The 23,928-nt window shown below is 39.9% G+C and overlaps 1 protein-coding gene across 6 annotated transcripts in view; it reads left to right on the top strand.

Annotated features, from left to right (window-relative positions):
• The window catches only part of astn1 (astrotactin 1), a 559,446-nt gene that overhangs the window by 238,307 nt on the left and 297,211 nt on the right, over window positions 1-23,928 (top strand). For all 6 annotated transcript variants that reach the window (XM_087850671.1, XM_087850667.1, XM_087850670.1 and 3 more), the window contains one exon: window positions 9,751-9,901. In XM_087850671.1, the coding sequence (XP_087706797.1) occupies window positions 9,751-9,901 (151 nt within the window). The remainder of the gene's footprint in view (window positions 1-9,750; window positions 9,902-23,928) is intronic.

Genomic DNA, 23,928 nt, shown 5'->3' with positions numbered 1-23,928 from the left:
GTCTGTGTTTTGGCGTTTTGTCTTTCGGGTGAACCCGAAAGACCATCTATAATGCCATCTATAATCCAGTTTTGAGATCCCTTCCCAGACGCCTTAACGCCCACTCACACCCTGGGCCATCTGACCTCAGGAATTCGCATGATAAGGTGGGGCCAGGTTTCACAATGAACTCACCCGAAACTCTGGCTGATTGGGACCCACACCCAGTTCCACACCTTGGCTCAGGCGATTAGAGGATCATCAGGGGGTCCTTTTGTCCCTCTGTGGGGGGAAACTCCCACCAGGTTTATATCTGGGACTCTCCACCATTTGACCTTAGAACTGAAGAAGCTTCTCGGATGAGAGGTGAAACGTCTTCAAGTAACTTAAAGAAGTCCAGACGCTTTTCTTTGCAAGCTCCTTTGACTACGATGACCTGGATGACTGAGAACCTTCACAGACACATTATGATGATCATTCTTTCCAGCGCTTTGATACTTTGGGATATAATAAATGTTGTAGTAGCCTCAAAGACTCACCAACAAGGCTTTGAACCTTTTTTTCTTTTCTTGTGGGATGTTTAATGGTAAACACAGTAGTGTCACCCACAGTTTTTGGGTGTGATTTGACTTTAATTAGGGTTCTAAAATATCCTAGCATTCGAACTTGCAGTTAGTTTCATCATCTGCTGAAGCTCTCTTCAATAGGTTCCCTCTGAATAAATGACAATAAAGCAGTGGGCAATTATAATGGAAAAATTGGTTTGTAAGATATCATTAAGTTGAGTGTGAAAGGGAAGGAAACTCGCTTCCTTTTCTACCAGGGAATTCAGAGGGGGGTTAGGGAAGTTGAAAACTAAATATTTCTTTTAGTTCCACAGAAGTCATCAATTTCCCCGCTAAGCCAAGGTTCATGGCAATGCTATTACACCAGTTCTTCTTTATCACCAGCAGCACTATTCCTCTGAAAAAATAGCTCCTGATTTAGATTCTGTGAGGAAAAGCAGCAGTCCACTCTGCTTTGTTCTCCATTCTCAACCATCTCAAGTAGTTACACTTGTGCCCCTCTACTGGATGATCTGCTCATTGACCTTGCAAGAGGTTTACGGGCAAAAAATAATAAATAAATAAATAAATCGTAGTTACTCTAAGTGAGTGCTCTGAGCAAGGTTAAAGCAATGAATTCATGGTGTGTCTTATCTCACAAGTCTGCTATTTTGCATAACAACTGTGCTGTAAAAACTCATTGCTTTTCTCATGATGATTACACAGAATGAATTAAACATGCAGGTGTTTGTAATTCATGAAAGAAGATATCTCTTTATGAGAAAAATGAGAGCAGAGTGTCAGAACATGTCTCGCAAAGCAGACTGTTGAAGCGCTGCTCTGACAGTTCCTCATTTTCCTGCCAGACTGAAATATGATCTAAAGAAATGTGATAACCTAATCAGTTATAATGAGAGTGAATGGAACATCCCTGACATCGAGGCATCGCTAATTGGATGTTGAAGTATTAGTTTGTTTGAAGCTAGCATTTCGTGTGCTTTTTAAAACAGTATTGATTCTTCAGAAGATTATTATTATAAATCCTTTAATTAAACAAACAGTCTCACTAAGATTGGGAACAGTGTCCAAACAAAGCAAAGAAAACTACAGACAGGCACATTATACAGTACATGTTCAATAATCAGAAGTGGTAAAAGTACTGACATTTTTTCTTTAAGTAGAAGTACAAATACCTGTTTTAAAAAATACTCCAAGTGAAGTTGAAGTACTAAATCTACTTCTTTATTCAAGTAAAAAAAAGTACAGGCTTAGTTTTGTATCACAGTATGAAAATACATAATTTATCAAAACACATCATGTGGAAATTCAGTGTGTGATTATAAATGACAACAGTAGAAGTAAGCTGTAAATTTGCAGTTTATCGAGCGTCACTGAGCGTTTTTTTAATCTAACCTCTCTTCTTCCTTCTGTCCTCTCTGCCTCATACGGAGCCCCTCGCAAAACAAACTCGGGATCTCGCAAAAGTTTTGCGAGATCTCGCAAAAGTTTTAGCCGCATTCTTCGGAGGCCGCCAGCTCGAAGCCGACCGGGAGGTCGAGGCACGATGTGCCAGGAAAGCGGCGTTCCTCCCGGCTGTAGTAGGTCTCGACCTCCCGTTAGCTTCGAGCTAGTGGGTGTCAGATCTCCGAAAACGTCGGAGCACTTTTGCAAATATGTGATGTCTTGTAAGCCGAGCAGGTATCTGACGTTTACACAACTACATTCACGCCTCAAAATATCTTAAAAGTGTATTTTGTGACCCAGAAAGAGGAATATTACAACTAAGTAGCTGCCGCCATTGTTGGAATTCAACTTTTGCGAGATCTCGCAAAAGTTTTGCGAGATCCTGAGTTTGTTTTGCGAGATCTCGCAAAAGTTTTGCGAGATCCCGAGTTTGTTTTGCGAGATCTTGCAAAAGTCCATCTTAATTTTTTTTTCTCCCATGTCCCCTGCGGGGCTCCGTAGCCTCACGTCTTTCTCCATCTCTCAGTAAAGTCCTCTCTGTGTCCAGCAGCTGGACCTTTAGCCGGCAACACATGGTGCAAAAAGAGTTTGTGTGCTGATGTTTGTTGGGCGAATAGAAACGTTGCATTTCTATATTCCTGCCAGTTAAAAAGTGTCACTCTGTTCTATACTCACTCCTTTTCAGTAGCAATAGCTAGATGCTGAAGTACCGCGACACATGCACTCCTACTGTAACCTCCGCGTAGAAACGCGAGAAACCTAAAGTAGCGCGCCTGTTTTAAAAATGTGAAGTTTCATTGTTTATGTGGCTTGGTTGATTTATCGATAGCAAAGACATTTTTCAGGTCAGTATGAACTAAAATGTCCACACTTACAAAATAAAAGAATTGATTTAATTATATGTAAATGTATTCATTTATGTAAAAGAGTGTGGTGAAAATACAATTGACTTCATTTGTATGCATTCAGTTTATACCAATCACATATTTCAGCTGCATTTTACTTTGTTTATTTCTTCATGTTTATTAAGAGTGAAGAATTTATTTATTTATTGTGCAGTTAGTGTTAAAAAAGTCCTCTAACCTTACATTGCAGACACTGTCTTTAATTCAATTCAATTCAATTTTATTTATATAGCGCCAAATCACAACAAAAGTCGCCTCAAGGCGCTTCATAGATACAGAGAAAAACCCAACAATCATATGACCCCCTATGAGCAAGCACTTTGGCGACAGTGGGAAGGAAAAACTCCCTTTTAACAGGAAGAAACCTCCGGCAGAACCAGGCTCAGGGAGGGGCGGGGCCATCTGCTGCGACCGGTTGGGGTGAGATAAGGAAGACAGGATAAAGACATGCTGTGGAAGAGAGACAGAGGTTAATAACAGATATGATTCAATACAGAGAGGTCTGTTAACACATAGTGAGTGAGAAAGGTGACTGGAAAGGAAAAACTCAATGCATCATGGGAATCCCCCGGCAGCCTACATCTATTGCAGCATAACTAAGGGAGGATTCAGGGTCACCTGGTCCAGCCCTAACTATATGCTTTAGCAAAAAGGAAAGTTTGAAGCCTAATCTTAAAAGTAGAGATAGTGTCTGTCTCCCGAATCCAAACTGGAAGCTGGTTCCACAGAAGAGGGGCCTGAAAACTGAAGGCTCTGCCTCCCATTCTACTTTTAAATACTCTAGGAACAACAAGTAGTTGTTGTTGTTGTTTAATGTAATCAAAGAGCAGAGGTAAGCAAGGAATCTGTAGAGGAGAGCTTTCTAAATTTGTATCATGTTCTGTGTTCAGGACGATTTCACTTTTTCATATAATCAGTGTTGGGGAGTAACGGAATACATGTACCGCCGTTACGTATTTAAAATACAAAATATGAGTAACTGTATTCCGTTACAGTTACCGTTTAAAAAGGTGGTATTTAGAATACAGTTACTTTGTTGAAATAAATGGATTACACGGCGGTACTTCCCTGTTTCATATTGTGGCGGGTCAGGACTGTTTGGGTTTTGTTTGACAGCTACGTTCTGTTGTTCCCAGCGGCAGCGTTACGGTTGCCATGGTTACAGGGTGACGCTCTCTCTCTGCGTGTTTCCTGGGTGAGAGAGGCCTTTTTGTTGTTGTTGTGCTAAGCTAACAGGCAGAATGCTACAGGTATAGCTCTAAAGAATGTAGCATCATGGGCAGTGTAGTCCGTGCTGCAGGGAGAATGGACTGCCATACACGTTATGTGTCTGTGAGCGAGGGAGGGAGAAAAAGGAAAAGTACGAGCTGTCATCGAGCAAAAACGGGAGCTGGAAGCATGTAAATATAATAATAACCACTGCAGCCAAGAAGAGAGCCTGACGAGCCCAGTTGTAAGTAAGCTATTAAGACTCGACTGTACACCGTGTTCGTGTTTTCCTCCAAAAACAATAAGTTCTGTTGGAGCAGCCTTTCAACGCCTCTCTCTGTCTCTGCTAGCAAAGTTGACCCAGACAACAAAGTAAAGCTAGTTTTCAGCTACGAGCCGACACAGAACCCACCGTATTAGTCAGAGGTCCCTTTACTACGGTTCGGAGCCGCGGACCTTCAGTAACAGTAATAAATCACAGCAATAGTACATTCATGTAGTTGTAAACAGCATGATAATATATTAAGTAATCCAAAGTATTCAGAATACGTTACTCTCATTGAGTAACATAACGGAATACGTTACAGAATACATTTTGGGGCATGTATTCTGTAATCTGTAATGGAATACATTTTAAAAGTAACCTTCCCAACACTGCATATAATGGTGAGTGAGAAAGAAACACCTGTGATAAGCTCTTATGAGTCAAGAGGCTTCATTATGTTATTGTAAAGAATATGACTATAATGAAGCTTAGTCAAAACTGTGGCTTGTACAGTGATCGTACAACTAATGAATGAGAAACAGGATCTGTTTCTATACAAACATCCAATGTGTGTCTTTCATTTTCTTCATAGGTGTTAGGGTGAATATGGACCATATGATGGTTTTTGTGAGCCTGTTAATACAATGCACATAGTTTTGGACTTGTGATTGTCTTAGAACCATTCAAAGGACTGCTCATCTACTAAAATGCCATTATCCACTGAATCATCTACTTTTGATAGGTCTATGAAAAGTACAGTGCATTACTGGTCATTATGGAGAGCTGCAGTAATATAATTAAGCATATATGCTACAGCTCTGCTGCACTGAAAAAAAGGCCATGTTGGATTTACTTGATTCAATAGTGGACATTTGTTGCACACAAATGTTTTGCTTTGGCAGAAACTTAAACAACTGAGTTAAATCAACACAACTTTTTCATATTCAATAAACCTGTGCATTTTGTGTTTCTAAAACGCGATTGAAACATGTTCAGATGAAGTAAGTTGAGCTCTTGGAATATTTTAATCCTTCACAATTTTGTCATTTTATTTCAACACTATTCAATAACTTTTACCCCAGTACTACTTGGTCACTTAAATACTACATGTTGTCTTCATATTACATAATGTTCAACAAAGTCTAGATCCTGGTTACCATAAAAATTGAATGGATTTACAATGACTACCATCCTCTGGGTTGCAGGAGAGCTGGGAAATAACCCTGAAGTGATAGGTTACGAGGCAGGGTACACCCTGGACAGCTCACCAGTCTATCACATAGAAATAAACAACCATTTACACTTACATTCACGGATAATTTAGAATCATCAATTAACCTAGCTCTAATAGCTGCATGACTTTTAACTGTGGGAGGAAACCAGAATACCCAGAGAGAAACCAGTGCAAACTAGCCAGAATGTGGATTTGAACCCAGGACCTTCTTACTGTGAAGCAACAGCACTAACCACCATGCCAACAATCTAGGAAACACAGGAAAGCTATGATTTCCTGTGTTTGATGCAGAATTTTTTTGTTTTTATCCTTGACAGGTTAATCCACAATAAATAGCAATAGCATGCATGTGGTGTGTGTGTAGTTGTCTGCCTCTTATAACTCCACTGATTTTCCTGCAGTTTGAAATCTTGTGCGATCTTGTGAATTTCATGAGTTCAGCAACTAACCACTCTTACTAGATTGTATCCTGTCATCTCAACAAGAACAAATTAAGTTTTTGAATTCTATGCAAATCCTACATGATTTAATTACGTTCATAGAAACATGAAATTATTGTGTTCAAATTACAAGGTAGACTTTTTTAATGTAACAACCACCCAATTTACTTTTTTTGGTATACCAAAAAAGAGTGCGAGACTGAAACCCATGCAGTGTCGCGGGATTTAACATTGCTATATTATTGACATACTTCACTTGAACATGATATGAACAATTTAATCTACCCTCTCTGCATATCATGTAGTTTCTACACTATATAGTTACACTTAACTTTAAAGCATGAGGCAATTGTGTTAAATACACGCAAGATGCTTACGTAAATCCAAGAGCTGGCCAATCCCTTTTTTTCAGTGTGGGAAAAGATCTAAATCCTGACTTGTGTGGTTGTAAAATGTTATTTGATCCCAAATACAGTTTTAGATAATAATTTATTAGGGATTGTTGCTAGGTAAGGCCATTTTAAGAGGGATGGTAATTATTTAAGTCACTAGGATCGCCACCTCTGTGGAAGGGAACGCTAGATTTCCTTACAGCTTATTGATGTGGAATATTTGGTGCAGAACAAGCTGCCAGTCATATAAAAGATTGCTGACAGATGACATACCTATGGTGGGATGCCTGGGGAATGGAAGTGTACTGGTACTGATTTTCCAGAACAAGGCTGATATGCACAGTTGTAGTAACTAGAGAGGAGTAAGTGAGCCACACCACGAGGCTGTGGGAAAGAGATGAAGCTGGGTTAAGAAGCAGGGGTATGGCTTCATGCTGAGGAAGAGGAGCTTTGCTGGAGAAGTACAGCGAAGGTCAGAAGTTACACTGTGTCCTTGTGGAGCCAGAGAAAGTATATGATAAGGTGCCAAGAGAGGAACTGTAGGACTGCATGAGGAAGTGAGGAGGAGCGATGAAGAATGTGAGGGTGGAGGACAATAACACAGGGATGAGGGGTGTGGTATGAGAGACAAGGTTTCAAGCTGGCTGTGGGATTACATCAGGGATCAGCTCTGAACCACACTGTAAAAAAAAATCCTAAAGAAACAGTAATATCCCAGCAGCTGGGGCGCCAAAATAATACCAGAAAATAACAGAAAATAACTTAATAAAAATACGGTTAGTTTCAGTAATGACTAGGGGTGGGGGAAAAAATGGATACTGTGTAGTATGGTGATATTTTGTTTGCTAATAATGTATCGATACAGGGACAGCAGAAATCGATATTTTGTTACAAAAAGGTTTTTGTGCTCTGACTTCAGAGCATGTTGATCCTTTTTCTGAGCAAGAATCCTGACATTCCTTCACTGTCCAAATGTGTTTAACTTTTTTATGGCAGCAATAAACATGACAGTTTACTTATTTTAATTTAAGACAAGTTTTATTTTAATTAAGTTTAAAACTTTTTTATTTAATGTAAAATTATATTTTGTTTTAATTTACTTTCAAATTCTTCAGTTGCTGAAGGGGCTGCATAGTTTTCATAAACTGCATAGTTCAGAATAGCTATAATTGTACCAGATGGTTGATTCAGTTAAGTTGGACTAGACTGTAATACAAACCGTTCAGTTTGTCAACAATAAAACTGAAATGAGAGAAAGACTGAGTGTGAGACTTTGATATTAGATAAAATGAATATTGATAAAGTTTACCTTTATGTACAGAATCTGAATATCGCAAAATATTTTTAAAAATTGCAATAATATTGTATCGTGCGTTAAGTATTGTGATAATATCGTATCGTGGGATGTATGGTGATTCCCACCTCTAATAATGACAATACAGTTTGTTGCCCTACTTTTACATGGGATTTTGCCTTTTTCAAGTGCTTAAAATTAGGAACATTTTAATGTGATTAAACAATGAAATTACCTATAAACAAGGTCAATGAATGCGGCAATATGAATAATAATGCTTAAATGTACAGAAATACAGTTGGTTTAAATAATAATGGATTGCATTCATGCAGCGCTTTTTGAGACCCTCAAAGCGCTTTACTATTCCCCTCTGGCCATCACTAGTAGGGAGTAGGTGAAGTGTCTTACCCAAGGACACAACGACCGAGACTGTCCGAGCCGGGGCTCGAACCGGCAACCTTCTGATTACAAAGTGAACCGCCAACTCTTGAGCCACGATCGCCCTAAATAACAATAATAATAATTATGTGATGTAAAAAAAGTTTATAAGAATCATTTTCTATATTTTTCCATAGCATTACATTTGAATTCAACAGTTCAATCTTTCAAATAGAGTAGTAGAGAGTAGTGAAGAAGAGAGTGCAGACAGGGGTGATTTATGACAGACTGCTTGCTATCATGTACGACTTGGGGAAGATGGTGGTTATAACAAAAAACTGGAGGTGGAGATGCAGAGGGTCAGTGTGATGGAAGACGACGCTGGGGGAAGGGTGAGAAGGAGGCAACCCATAAAGGGAGCAGCCAGAAGAAGAAGATGGATGGTTATTGGTGGTTTTTGCCATCTTCCATGCAGCATGGTTAGTGATGAGAGCTCTGGCAATGAAAAAGGTACTACAACAGAGTTTTATTATTTAAAACAAAGTTCGGTTAAAAAAATCCTCATTTTTCACTTTATGAAATGTTGTTGCTCTGGAAACTGTCTTTCTTACACATTGTTGGGCAGTAGCTCATCATATCTTGAGGAAAAATTGGGGTAGTATTCAATTCAATTCATTGTTATTTGTACAGCACCAAATCACAACAACAGTTGCCTCAAGGTGCTTTATATTGTAAGGTAGCCTACCCTAACCCAGGCTCCGGGAGGGGCGGGGCCAACTGCTGCGACCGGTTGGCGTGAGAGAAGGAAGACAGGATAAAGACATGCTGTGGAAGAGAGACAGAGATTAATAACAAGTATGATTCAATGCAGAGAGGTCTATTAAACATATTCAGTCAATGCATCATGGGAATCCCCCAGCAGCCTACGTCTATTGCAGCAACTAAGGGAGGATTCAGGGTCACCTGGTCCAGCCCTAACTATATGCTTTAGCAAAAAGGAAAGTTTGAAGCCTAATCTTAAAAGTAGAGATAGTGTCTGTCTCCCGAATCCAAACTGGAAGCTGGTTCCACAGAAGAGGGGCCTGAAAACTGAAGGCTCTCCCTCCCATTCTACTTTTAAATACTCTAGGAACAACAAGTAGGCCTGCAGAGTGGGAGCGAAGTGCTCTAATAGGGTGATATGGTACTACAAGGTCATTAAGATAAGAGTAGTAGACACTTAAATGCAATATCTTTTTAAAAGTTAGGCATAGCAGGTTTGTACTGTTTAGTCATGTTGGACTAGAGCTCAGTTGCTCAATTGATGCAAAGTTTGTGTAGTGCATCCAAGCTGTCAGAGAACCAGTCTAAGTTTAAGTCACGCAAAAAACCAACCTCAGAGATAACATGTGATGTTTCCAGGAAGCGTCCTAGAAAAGCGGCAGTTTGGCATCGCTATGAATTCAGTTCAGTCCTGAGCCAAAGTAACTTTATACATGTGTATGAAAGTAACTTTACCATTCATTAAAGAAAGTTAATTTAGAGTAGAGTTCACGGGGATGAAAAAAAGAAAGCAAAAGGTTGTCATGAAATATAGTTTTTGAAAGCCCCACAGATACACCTGGCTGAAGGTAATTACTTTAGTGTATTACTTTTGTATTTGCAGAGAGGAGTTGATGATCAGTTCATCGTTTGACTCTTTGGAGGTTCTCCTGGACTCCTTCGGACCTGTCAGAGACTGCACCAAAGACAACGGTGGCTGCAGTCGCAATTTCCGCTGTATAGCAGACCGCAAGCTTGATTCCACTGGATGTGTGGTGAGTCCTTTTTTTTCTGTTATAAAACTGCCTGCAGTAGCTCAGGTTTTGCTGAAAATCAAATCAAAAGTATTACTGGGCACCATACAGCCTTCATATAACTTTTTATGACTGATATGAGAGCATAGTTAGTACCGTCAGCAGATCCAAACAGTCGGGCTTTTTCCACTTGTGGTCACCTGGGATTTTTTTTACTAGTTAATATTCCAACTTAACTTTTTGTGTGTGTGCAGTCTAAGTATAAACACAACTGCATGCCACAATGACCCACAAGGACAACTAGCAGATCGGCAGTCTCAGCAGATTGGTACTCTCTAATGCTTCTGAGTAGACACTTTGACTTTGCCTCTTGTCTCATATGCCTCTTAGCCTGACAACACATTCATTAACTCCAGGTGGTGCTTAGCAACCAGGAAATGTAGCAGCCAGGTTTGTTTTGTTCTCCATCTGTTGGGGGTTTCAGCAATAGCATTCTTGTTATTTGCAGAATCTTAGCACCGGCTGCTAGTGTTTTGCTTCTGCTAAACCCCCCTCTTCTATTGATAAGCTGTCAGGCACCATCCGTCCTAACAATTTAATTTCTTTTCAAGTACTTTGATACACTTGAGTAGAGCCTTTGAGGTGGGTTTGGAAGATGCTATTTATGCAATCCAGTACTCTTCTTGCCTGTAATGCATCTCAACGAGAGGCAGAAGAGTTTGTGAGAGTTTTTTAAATGGGAAAATGCTTTTTATATAGAGGCAAGCATTTCCAGCCAATTATATACAGTATGCATGATAAACAGTTGCTCAGACAAGTAAATATTATTCAGGCATTATGGAAAACACATGCAGGAGTACATTTATTGACTTTCCTCATTTGCTTTAAATCATTAAGTTTGAGACTGCAGGCTGAAATTGCACGAGCTTCAAAAATGTGGAAGGAATATTGAAACCAGATCAATCAGTCTGTCTCAGGAGCTAATATATCTTATCCATGATGTTATTGTCTATTAGTCTCTTTTTAAGCTGAGAAATGTGCTATTTAAAATGTTAATTCAGTTATAGTGGAGGAGTTTAAGTGTCTTGGGGTTTTGTTTATGAATGAGGGGAAAAGACGAGTGGGAATTTTATCAGATGGATCGGTGGAACATCTGCAGTGTTCTGGAGGTTGTATCCGTCTGAGTGTGAGCAAAGGTTTTGATTTTCTGGTCAATCTGCATTCTTACTGCACCTATGGCCACAAGCTGTGGGTAGCGAATGAAAGAATGGAAATGAGCGTCCTCCGAAGGGTCTCTGGGCTCTCCTTTAGACGTCGAATGAGGATGGCTGAGCTTAGAGCCTCTAGTCCACATAGAAAGGAGCCCGTTGGAATGACTTCTCCTGCACGCCTCTGAAATTAGGTGTTCCCGGGCATGGTCAGCTGTGCCTTGCTGCAAACACAGGACCAGTGTTGGTCAAGTTACTTGAAAAAAGTAATCAGTAACTAATTACTGATTACTTCCCCCAAAAAGTAATCCCGTTACTTTACTGATTACTTATTTTCAAAAGTAATTAATTACTTAGTTACTTAGTTACTTTTTAAAAACACGATTTACAACCTGAGTAGGTGATAAAGCGATAGATCTTTCAGCCCAATTCTACTTTTTCTGCATAATCCATCATACAAAATGTAATCAAATGGAAAAGTCTCTTTTTAAAACTTGTTTTGTTAGTTTTAATCTTTTAACTTTGTAATTATATGCAACATTCTCTGACTGGAAGAAATTAGTTTAACATTTAAACCTATTTTCTGCACATTCCAGAACATAAAATAAAATATTTTTTGTGTTTACACTCACTCTTTCAAATAGATGCAAGTAAAACACAGCAGAAAATAAATAAAGTCAAAGACTAGCGGTCCTGTTGCTCTATTTTCACCTGTAAAGCAGGAGTGGGGTAGGCGGAGGTTTACCCTGGTGCAGGTGTGCAGTGGTCAGTGGAAGAATCCGCGAGTTTCTCTGTGAGTTTCCCATTACGTCGTAGCTACTCGGTGCTTGCTTGGAAGTTTAGGGGTTTTTCGCTGTAAAAAGAAGTTTTCTTCCCACGCACAAGGGACACTAATGTTTTTGTCACTTTTTATGGAATCAAACTCAAAGTAAGGTCAGTACTTCCACGCTTTAAACGCTGCACGCTCATACTCTCTCTGCACTCGATATATGATCCATTGTTGATCTGCACACAGCTGTTGTCACCAACGTCGCACTCGCTTACGTCACTGTCATGAGACATTCTCGCAAAAAATCACGGTTTTAGTAACGCAGTAACACAGCGTTCCTACGGGAAAGTAAAGGTAATCTAATTACCGTTTTTGCAATAGTAATCCCTTACTTTACTCGTTATTTGAAAAAAGTAATCGGATTACATGTCCATGTCTGCGTAGGACACATTAGTGCAAATCATAGTTCAATGTGTAATGCACTGTAAGCAATATACCCTGATTTTTTATTCTTTTGTTGTTGGAAGACCCTTTTAGCTGTCATACTTTCTAGCCCTGAATGAGTGCAACTAAATATTTGCCACTGCTTGCACTGAGGTTTGCATTAGCATAAATGCTAATATTGAGGACGGTCAGCTAAATAAAACAACCTTCCTGTTCTACACTGCAAACAAAACTTAAAAGTGTGTTGATTTTTTTTTAATGTTTATTCAAACATTTTTCACATTGTGACGTTGTTCAAGCTTATTTAGTCACACGTAAAGTATTTATTGTATGTATTGTGCTGTTCACCATCAGAAACGATAAACACTGTGAAAGAAGACCTGTAAGTAGCACCAGCATTGCACTGAAATGTAAGAAAGAGAGATATCGAATTTCTGATGACTGAATGGATATTTTGGGTCAGAGCTTTGAAGTCATGTGGGTATTTTATTATGTGTTGTCTAGATAAGATTTTTTTCATGCTGGTCTCTCGTGTGGGAAAGCACAAAAAGGAACATCAATATTTGGTTGTGACAACCTTCCTTTAGACATTACCGCATGATTTTAAACTAAAACTCGTGTTCTAGAAGACTGCTTTATGTTGCAGTGTGTTACAAATCCTTGACAAAAGCATCAGGAAAAAAACCCAATTTCTTCTTGATGAAATTAGTGTCAGGTGGATCCAAAGAAAAACTCTTAAAATATTCGTTTCCATGGAACTCCTTTTTCAAGTCTATTAATTATTTACCGTTCTCTGTATTTTCATCCCTGGTTGTTCTACTGTAAATTTCTTTTAGAGCTGAAAAAAGAACATAGATGTACTTGCAATGCATAATATGCACTGTGACACTGATCTATAATTGTTCCTTTTTTCCATATATAAAATGTTCATTCCACAAAAAAAAGATATCCATCAATAGATCATAACCCATCAAATTTATAGTGCAACATTACTGCCCTATTCAGTGCTGCAACAAGAGCCTGCTAGCTAGATGTGACTGATTCTAACTGTAGTTGACCAAAGATAAATCATCACTGCAGGGCTGAAAGATTGACAGGTGGGATGTTGTGTTAATAATTTATTAAAATGCTTTATCTGTTCAATTTTCACACCCTTTTTCCTGTCTAATTAATACTAATACCACCTGTTTTTCAACATTTCCTTTCTAATGTTTGCATAAGCCAGACCTTCCCAAAGTGTGGGGCCCGCCCCCTAAGGGGGGTGCAGAGCCATTGCAGGTGGGCGCGGTATGAAAAGGGGGGGTTCATTACATATTACATATTAACAGAAAATGTACCAGACTCACATTTTTTCTCCTAGTTTCAGACCAACTGATCTTAGGCATAAAAACAAACCTTGAATACAAAGAAACTTTCCTTAGAAATCTTTCACATCCTCTAAAGCAGACCTTCCCAAAGTGTGGGGCCCGCCCCCTGGGGTGGGGGGTGGGGGGTGGGGGCACGGGATGAAAAGGGGGGAAAGAAAACAAAACGCTTGGGCACTGCTAGCACAGGCGCCCACACAAACGCAAAGCAGGAGATGAAGCGTCGCTGAATATGTTTCCAAACCAACTTCTTTCGAAGCCAAAGATGAGAAAATATAATGAAGCAAATCTTCCCTTTGGCTTCACCTGCACAAGTGCCGAGGTAGGTCTCCCCGCAGGATTGGCTTTCCCTTCGTCGGGAGCAGCGCTGGGCTCTTCAAATCACGGACAAACAGAATCCCACATTCTTGATTTTTAGTTCACAAACACATCTCGTAATGACAAACTACTCCTGACATTTTGGAGATGTAAAACTGTTTTTCTTGTAAAACAAAGGAGGGCCCAGCAAAAATGGTTTGGGAACCACTGGCATAAGCTCTCATGAGGAATGTTGGAATGTTGGCAGTTGGTATCTCTTCTACTTTAGCTGCTTCACTCTGCAGTCTTTGATCTCTTATGCTTTAAAGGTAGCTTATTCTTTTTGAATGACACATGCCGTCATTGTCCCATTTCTTTAACAACCACCTATTATTATCTTTACAAGCAAAGCCACTGATATTCCGATACAGTATACCGCACACACATTCCTCTCCTGTCCATCACCATACAGCACCACTGTCAGCTCCCATTGCATATATTACTGTGATTTTTAGTAGTTGTCTCGTGACTGCTGAGCTAATAAACAAGCCTTTCATCTGTCTAATGAGGGTGGTAAACTGGCTGGGCCCTAGCGTTCTGATTCCACATTAATCAATTAACACCTTGTCTCAGTCCACACTGCCAGAAGCCGCCCCGTGTGCATTTAATATCTTTCCTTTCGAGAGAGTCAAGCGATGCTGGCGGTCTGTGCTGACTGACCTCCTCCATCTAGCTGATATATTGCTCTCCTGAGGAGAGGCAGCATGCGGCACCTGAGGAAGTGAGAGCGTAATAATCACAAGATGATTGTGAGATTAATTAGCTTCTTCTTGTCACTTGTCTCCTCTGCAAAATGTTGGAAAACAAGGATGTTGTTGACAGAACAGATTGCCACCGAGATGGAATGACTAGAATAGCTGGGCACCATCCAGACAGCCCGTGTAGTGAGTGTTTGTAGCTTGATACATAGACCTGCAGTACACAGGACATGCCAGTCATTACTGCTGCTTACTTCTGTGTGTTTTGGTGTAGAGCTACTTTATAGAACCACCTTGGGCGTTTTGTGCACAAAGACAAGACTTAACTGGGACTGTTTGTGGTGTGTGACCGGGACAATGTTTATATCAGGGATGTAAAGAGAGTATGGAAAACAAAACGGTCATCAGCACTAGGGATGGGTATTGATAAGATTTTCACGATTCCGATTCCATTTTTGATTCTGTTTAACAATTCAATTCTTTATCGATTCTTATTTTTTAAAAAAGGAGAACACTAAGGTCGATTAGCTTAGAACTTTGTTTTATATCCTCTCTTTGAACAAGATAGAAATTTAGGAGTAACATGGCCTTACAAACCCAACAGTGAGATCTTAACAGATCCAACCTACGGCTCTTCAATGGGGGGTCACAGGGTCCCCAGGAAAAAAAATTGTAAATGTAAAATAATAAAATAAATATTCTTCTGTAGCAATAACAAAGTATAACATAAATTATTCAGTAGCAATTACACAAGAATATCCAGTAATGTCCCTGCCTACAATTAAACACATTCACTTACTGAAAATCATCTGCTGTGGCAAATGGGTGCAAACCTTTGACCACAAACTGAGTCACTGCTCGGTGACATTCGTCTATCCTGGCCTGAAAGGAGACGCTACGGTAGACTGCAGCGAGAACTGCCAGCATCTGAGCCAGACTCTGTCTCTCTCATCATGGTCACCTAAATGCACAGTAATGGTTTTGTAATAAGGCAGATCGCGCTAACATAATATGCACTGTTAGTTGATTATTTACCTGCCGCATTAACGGGAGAGGACGTACAAACGTTACCGCTGCTGCTGGGTTGAGATTCACGAGTCCGGAGCGGAATTAAAAACACGACATTCATTTAAGGTCATCGCGTGTTTTGTGAGCAAATGCTTTTGTATATTCGTAGTGTTTCCTCCCTTAAATGAAATATCTACTTTGCAAGTATTGCAAGTTGGCCTGTTGTCATCCGTTCTCATAAAGTATAACCAAACTTTTGAGCGTTTGAGCCGCTTAGGCGCCGTGTTTCCTGCCAGGTAAATGACGCTCCGCAACGTGGTGACGTCATTCGGGGCGACTGGAATCGATAAGGGAATCGTTTGTAAAAATGCCAAACAATTCCAAGGAATTGAAACAGTGGGAACCGGTTCTCAACAAGAACCGGGTTTTGATACCCATCCCTGTGTAGTAATTTAATAAGACTGACAACTGTGAATAATTATAAAATGACAGAAAATTAGAAAAGAAATAACAAATAAAACCCTCAAATGTATCAAACTGTACTAATTTATAAAACTAGATACTAAAAAAGTAAACTGAAGTAACAATAGTTTCAAATTATTTTAGCAAATCCTTTGTCAAATACTCCAGGATTGTGGTAGCTATAAAATCAATATGCTGATTATTTATTGTTTATATTATAACAGTCCAGATTTTTAATGTTCAACAGACAACATGCTTATGAAGTAAAGAAGATGTTGTGTAGAAACAAGCAGATCAATCAGATATTGTTTTTAGTGACTGTAGGTTGTGATGTAACTTGTAGCATCCGTCCATCGTAAGTGTTCTCTGTGGAGGGCACCATCCACCATCTAACTATATCCCCAGTTAAAGCAACAGAGCTCTACAGGAACAGAGGACATGACTTCCTCCTTGTCACATGATGCTTTGGCAGAATTTCTTTGAGTCACAGCTTCCACGGCCTCACTGAACTCCTCCCACATCTGAGATTTTATTTCAGCTACTGCCAGCGCCGTGTATGTTTGGCCTCCTGATACCCGTCAACTACCTTCAGAGTCCCAGAAGCCACACGCATTTATCACTGTAAAGATAAACAATGGCAGTAGCTAGACCAGTGTTTCGACACACCACCAAACAGAAGTTTCCCAGGTATAGCTCAGTTTGTCCCCAGTATACCTTTTTTTCTTTCTCCTGACCACTACTCAGGCTGGGCCTTCATCATCATCTTCATCTTTTCTCCAGGACCCAGGTCAGACTGACTACTTTTTCTTTTCAAATATTTATCTATTTATATTGCGTCGTCTCACTCACAGCATAACTATTATGTAATTCTTCCTCGTCTTCATCTGTTTTACTAGCAGGTAGCAACCCATTTAATTAGAGCAGGTAGTTGTACTGCCCTCTAGTAATAATAATAATAATAATAATAATAAACTTTATTTATAAAGCACACTTAAAAACCAAGGGTATGCCAAGGTGCTTAACAAGTAAGATGGAGAATTACTTGGAGGAGGATAATAGAAATAGGACCAAAGCAAGTACTAAGTATGCAAGCAGGTAGCTGTCACTGATACACAGGAAAGCAACAAGTGCAGAGCAAACAAGAATTTAAATGAGCATAAAAGTGCATGATATAAAATCAGAAAAGAAATATTAACTAGAGTGAAAGGCAAGATTGAATAAGTGGGTTTTTAGTCGTGATTTGAACGGTGCAATGGAATCAGATGCGCGGAGGTCGAGAGGAAGGTTATTCCACAGTACCGGGGCGGCCGGAGCAAAGCACGGTCACCCCGAGACTGGGTTGGGTCAGAAGTAGTTGAGTGGCAGGTCTGAGTGTTCTGGCAGGAGTATGTGGTTTGAGAAGTTCACTAAGATAACTTGGCGCTAATTTAATAATAGTTTTGAATGTAAGGAGTAATATTTTAAATTGAATACGGTACTTTATGGGCAGCCAATGCAAGCTAGCTAGAACAGGAGTAATATGGCAAAATTTCCTGGTACCAGTCAAGAGGCGGGCTGCTGCATTTTGGACTGTTTGCAGTCTAAGAAGAAGAGAAGACCGTAGTACAAAGAGTTACAATAATCCAACCTGGAGGTCACAAAAGCGTGAATAAGCTTCTCCAGGTCCTCGTGCGGAACATAATGCCGGCCTTAGAGATAAGGCGCAGTTGGTGGAAGCTAGATCTCACTACAGCAGACACTTGCTTATCGAGTTTGAGCGAGCTATCCAGCAGTACACCCAAGTTACTGATGTAGTCACAGGAAGAGCTAGCAAAGGAACCCAGGGCAGCACAGAGTTGGGCACGAGGGATTTTACTGTTGAACACCACAATCTCAGTCTTCTTATCATTCAAAACAAGAGAATTACTCAGAAACTCTTCTTTGACCTCCTGCATGCATTCTTGAAAGTATGCAGGTAGAGAATGTAAATGTCCTGCCCATTACTCACGCCGGGCACTTAGAGTACTAATCAGGTGGAATCTTCCACGACACGCCTGATCATTTCTCACGGCACACCTATGTGCCACGGCACAGTGGTTGGGAAACACTAAGCTAGACAACTGAGTGTGTGTTCATATAAATAGGATCAGAGGAATTAAGGCGGTTCTGGAGACAAAAGAGTTGGGGTCGAGCTTATTACTATTGAGGTGTTCCTAACAAAGTGTCCAGTAATAACAATTAGGTCAGTAATATTATATTAGTATGTTGTATATTCCCCATTATGATATGAATATATAATTCCCATAAGGAAAACAGAACGTCTGTACTCTCATGTGTATTGTAACTCCTTGCTCATAGATATTACTAAACTGAATAATATTTTTAATATATGCAGTCTTTCCCTTTGATGAGGGTACAATACTATGCTCTCAACTTAATAGTTTTTTTTGACACTTTTTATTTGTTTAGGAACATTTTTATGCAACAAGATAAAATAAAAAAGGAAAAAGAAAAAGAAAAAACAGAAACAATATGAGGTCATGGAAAGATAACATATGCCCGTACATACATCTGCACATCCGCATATACATACGTCAGCAAGTCTGCATTACTAATTCTATGCATTAAAGGGTGCTGCCACAAGCTGTAGAGTCCAGCCATTTTCTCCATCGTCTCCTTCCCAAATCTCCCTGCAGTCGCAGAGTGAAAGTCATACATTTCATCAATTTGACGTCTTCCACTATAGAGGTAAAAAGTGTTACAGTGGGAGGGTCTCTACAGAGCCAGCGTTTTGTTATGGCCTTCTTCGCAGAAGCCAAGAGAACTTTCAGAAGATAAACATCATCTGCAACTAAATCGTCTGTAAAATATCCCAGATACAATGAGGTAAATGTACAAGACACGTGGAATCCCAACACCTCTGTAATTATCTTTACAACTTCCGTCCAGAAGGGTCGTATGAGTGGGCAGGACCAGAATATATGACCGTAATCAGCCATGTCTTCCCCACAATTCCTCCAGCAAAACACAGGTGTAGCACTGAATTTACCAACTTAATAGTTTTAAATGACTCTGAAAGAGACACCACTTTTAATTTTTGATGCTTTTCAGTTTATAATGATATAACCTAATTCAAAGTCGAACCATTGGTCGACTGAAGGTATAAACAATCAAAACAACAAAAATGTAATAGCTTTACATCTCAATAACTGTTGGTTTATCTCCACAAACTACAGTCTATAAGGCCAAACAGTTCTACAGACATGCACTCACCACAGCACAAATCACCTCTAAAAAGGCTTCATGTAACAAAGAACCAACCCCCTTTGCTCCTCTTCATTAAATCTGGGCAGCCTCAGACTATATATTTGAAACTCATCCAAAATATGTACAGTATAGTGTACAAAATATGTACAATACCGCATAAGACCAACAAATACACGGCTTGCATCCAGGTGCCTTTTAATAACATTTCTGAATGGCACCATACTGTATGGACCTGGCTAAAGTACTTCTTCTCTCCTGTATTGGTGTTATTCCCCTTAGGCAGCAAAAAACAATCTTGACTCAGATCACATTTTGGGACACTAAGCAGTGCTGAGTGGAGTCAATACCTGGCAGAGATGTAGGTAGACCTCAGCCCTGAGGAGGAATAGGAGCACATTAGATTGTCACTTCTGATGTTTTCTCTCCTCGGGTCGCTGGACTTCTGTGTTTCTGTGTTTGAAATGAGAAGTTTAATAAAAGGAAGCGCTCATCTACTGCGTTGTTGTATGTGATGTTCAGTATTAACTTTATTTGAAAATAATACATTATTACTTAGATGAAGATGAAGGTGGGAAGATTAATGGCACAAACATAAATGAATCTTCTGTCGCATTAATAATAATAAAAATATATAATCGTAATAGTATACACATCCTGAACCAGAATGACAAGTTGAATGTGACCGTTTTAATATGATGTAAAAGATGAGGTAGTTCCTCTGCTCATAACAATCAGAAACCATACGTGGTTTAGATTTGGAAAAACTCTCCTTCAGGTTTAAAGATCACTTGAAACCGATCACTGTGTCCTGTTCTTTTCCTGACCAAACATCAGCTCCTGAATCAAACCATCTCATTTTGGTGTCTAGGTTTATAACTCCCGAGACCACACAGCAGTTTTTAAGGAGTGGACCTGCGCTGTCAGGTCAGAAGCATGACGCCTGCCATGTTTGTTATCTTTTACAATATTCACAAAGGTGCAGACCATGAATTTGTCCCTCAGACTCAGGGTGGAGCCGTGATGTAATATTTTAACGTGCTGATGGAGAACATTTCATATAAACCACTTGAAGTGGTACATGTCTTTGGAGGTGTCATGTACAATCTTCCGGTCCAAATGTAACTCCCACCCTGTTCATCAGCCAGACTAAGCTCTCTATGTCTCTTCTCCCAAATGAAATCAAATGTGAAGACTTTGACACAGTGGACGAGATCCAACTTGCATAAGTGCAGTTGGTAGGAGCAGGGCTTTCACGAAGCAGCAGAAATGGGACATGTCCTCGTCATTCTTCATAATGCTTTCTTCATCGGTGTCACGGCTTGATGTAGTTCTCTCTCGCTGCAGACGGAGGTGTTCCTAAGCACTAAAAATAAGTATGCCAGTATTAGCATATAGTCTTTTTCTTCCAGTCAGTATAAATGTCTGTGGATACTGGTGTATTGGATCCTTTTTATTAAAGAACCCTTCACAATCATTTTATCCCAGATTCTGCAGTGTTGTGCCAGAACCCTGTGGCAGTTAAATCACTCAACGTTTTGGTATCAAAGAACAGGACCCCACATAGCAGACAGGTCTAGCCCGGTGTCAACCTGGCACTGCTGGCTGACTTCTGGCATGGTAAGTGGTATGTCATCCAGATATGGGCCAGGCCTGGCGTAGATGGCACTGTTTATGTGATGGCATGCCACATCTGGCCTGATTATGGTTTGGTTTATGTGGCCCAGGCTCATAGAAAACAGGTCTTCCCCTGATCCAGCATCAAGCTGGCACTTCTGACTGACTGGTGTCATGGCAGGGTGTCTGTCAACCTGATGTTGGCCAGGTCTGGCAATGATGGCACTATTTATGTTCTTATTTTCCTATTTTAGTTAGAAGACCCAAATGCCATGTTGCAATACTATATTGCTGTGGTAGCCAACGTTTCAAATGCAGGTTTGACAGGTTAGTGAGTGTAAACTTTATCCAAAACCTACTGAGGTTTACTCATGTTTCCCACTGGGTATCTATAGCTCAGGCGGTAGAGCTGGTCACCTACTGATTGGAAGGTTAGTGGTTCGATCCCTGGCTCCTCCAGCCTGCGTGTTAAGAGTGTGAATGTGTATGAATGTAGTTAGGGAGCTCTCAGTTTAGAGAAAGTGTTATTGGGTGAATGTTGTATGGAGCACTTTCAGTAATCCGGGAGAGTAGAAAAGTGTTATATAAGAATCTGTCCACTCTGTATCTGAACAGAGTTTCGTCATGTTATTTTTGCACTATTGTGTTCCGGCACATGTTGTTATTACATGGCTTGATTAAGGTACACATTAGGCTGACATCTGGGGCCAGAGCTGAAACTGTTCTGGGCCAGCACAGGGCCAGCAGTGTGTCTACAACTGGCCCGTGGCTGCACACAACTTACACATGGCCCACATACAGCAAAGAATGACGGCCCTTTGGTGGCCCAGATCAGTTTTGCCAGAGGTGGCCCACACATGCGCCAGTGTGTCTGCAACTGGCCTTGTGCTGACCCATGTGTGGGCCACCTCTGGCAAACCAAATCTGGGCCACCAAAGGGCCGTCATTCTTTGCGGTATGTGGGCCATGTGTAAGCACATTGTGTGGGCCAGATCCGGGCCATACCATTTTTGCGATGTGGGACCATTGCTATAATTGCATATAGAAATGTACTAATTGCAGTTTTCTTGGCTGATTTCAATTTCCGATTGTTCTCTTACTGTGACGTGTTGGTAAAGATTGTTACAGATTCTGATTTTTTTCGAAGAAGTAAACCTGACAGCATAATACAGTAAATGATTAAACATTACAGTTTCTTCTCTCACTTAAGAAACCTGAAAATAAAGTGCTCTGCTACTGGACAGAGGTACTCTTAAATAACTGAAAATGAGTGTTGTGTTTTAGCTTACTAAACAAAAGCAGATGAAACAAGTTTCATAACAAAACAAATGTCCAGTACTTACATCACCTGAATAGGATATCGACCCTATTCTCGGTTTCACTTGTCTCCATAATTTTTCTTGTACCTGCTTTTTATCGCTCATTAGTTCAGGCACCTTCAAACCTAAAGCCGGATTACAGCAGACACGTTCCATAAATAATCCTTCTCTATTCAAAAGTAATACACATGCGGTTTCCCTTTTATGAGCAATTTGGACCAAAGTAGCAAGGCTCCTTTTTTCAAGTCGATAAAGAAAGTTTTTTTTTCCTCTAATTTACCAAACGAGAAGCTCACACTCTCATTCTCCATGTCGATAAAGTTTAGCAAAGAGATTACTTGTTTTAATATACTTTGTGGATATCTGTTCACTACAATTCATTACAGATTGTAAGATCATTACATTTCTGAATGGAAAATGGCAGTTTTAGAATTACCGACAGTGCTGACAGTTCCAGCAATCAATAAAGGAGAGCATCCATGGTCAGGAAACATGATCTTTCCTTTATAGACAGGTCTATCGTTGCAGTGCCTCCACTTGACCTGAGTCTTCATCCATATTGTGCTTTTTGCACTTTGCTGTGAAGGAGGTGAGAGGGGTTACTAGAAGGCCAAGGTTCCTGCACTAAACTTCCTCACCATTACATCCAAAGGAGACTGGAATGAGGAGCCTAGTGCTCTGTGATAAGCTGACCTTTGACTCACAGTGTTAATCTAATCACATGCTATAATAAAACCCTCTCCAGACAATTTTCTCTGCTAAGAAACATGAAAGGAAAGTGAAATGTTGGAATAATGTTTTAGGGTAAGAAAATGTGATGTCTTTAACAGACCATTAATGAAATGATAAGTTACTCTGCGAACATTCCTGGGCTTTCTTCTATCTCTCTCTCTCTGCTGTAAACCTTTTAAGTTTTTGGCAAATATATCATCCCAGTTCTCTGTTGGATGTATCAGTCAATGTGCATTTTAATTCTCTAACTGGCCTTTTGATTAAGATATTTAAGGTTTCATGACCTTAATATACGTGGTTATACAAATAAGTGCCAAGGTAATATTTCCCAACATACAGTACAGCAGTATGAAAAACCATAATGTCATACTACAAATGAAGAGGAATAATAATAATAAGAAAATGCAAACAAGTAAAACAAAGGTTAACACATCATCTTTTCAATTCAATTTCATAAACATCGCAGAAAGAAGCTTTTTTGTACCTTATATGTGCTAAGTTTCAGCTAATGCACGGCTCTGAGCACAGCGACTGAAGATCGGGGCTGTACGAAGTCACTTTCATCTTTACGCAGGACTGTAAGCTGTCGTCTGTGAGGCGGTGTTTGTTTTTAACTTAGTTCACGGTGGAGAACAGCTGCTGACATAATGTGGATCCGAAGATCCATAATTGGCCTATCTGGGGTTGAAAGTAAATAAATAAATGCACGGCGTTTCGGCGGGTACACCGGCTTTTGCGAGTGTGATGCTTATTTTGAGCGATGAAAAAATAATAAAATATAATTTTATTTTTATATTTCAATATTACAATAATCTTCTAATTTAGCA

This window comes from Neolamprologus brichardi, chromosome 14 (genome assembly GCF_056152115.1).
Source record: "Neolamprologus brichardi isolate AB-2024 chromosome 14, ASM5615211v1, whole genome shotgun sequence".
Classification (NCBI taxonomy): domain Eukaryota; kingdom Metazoa; phylum Chordata; class Actinopteri; order Cichliformes; family Cichlidae; genus Neolamprologus; species Neolamprologus brichardi.
The sequence above is the reverse complement of the archived record's forward strand: the minus strand, read 5'-3'. Positions and strand labels throughout refer to the sequence as shown.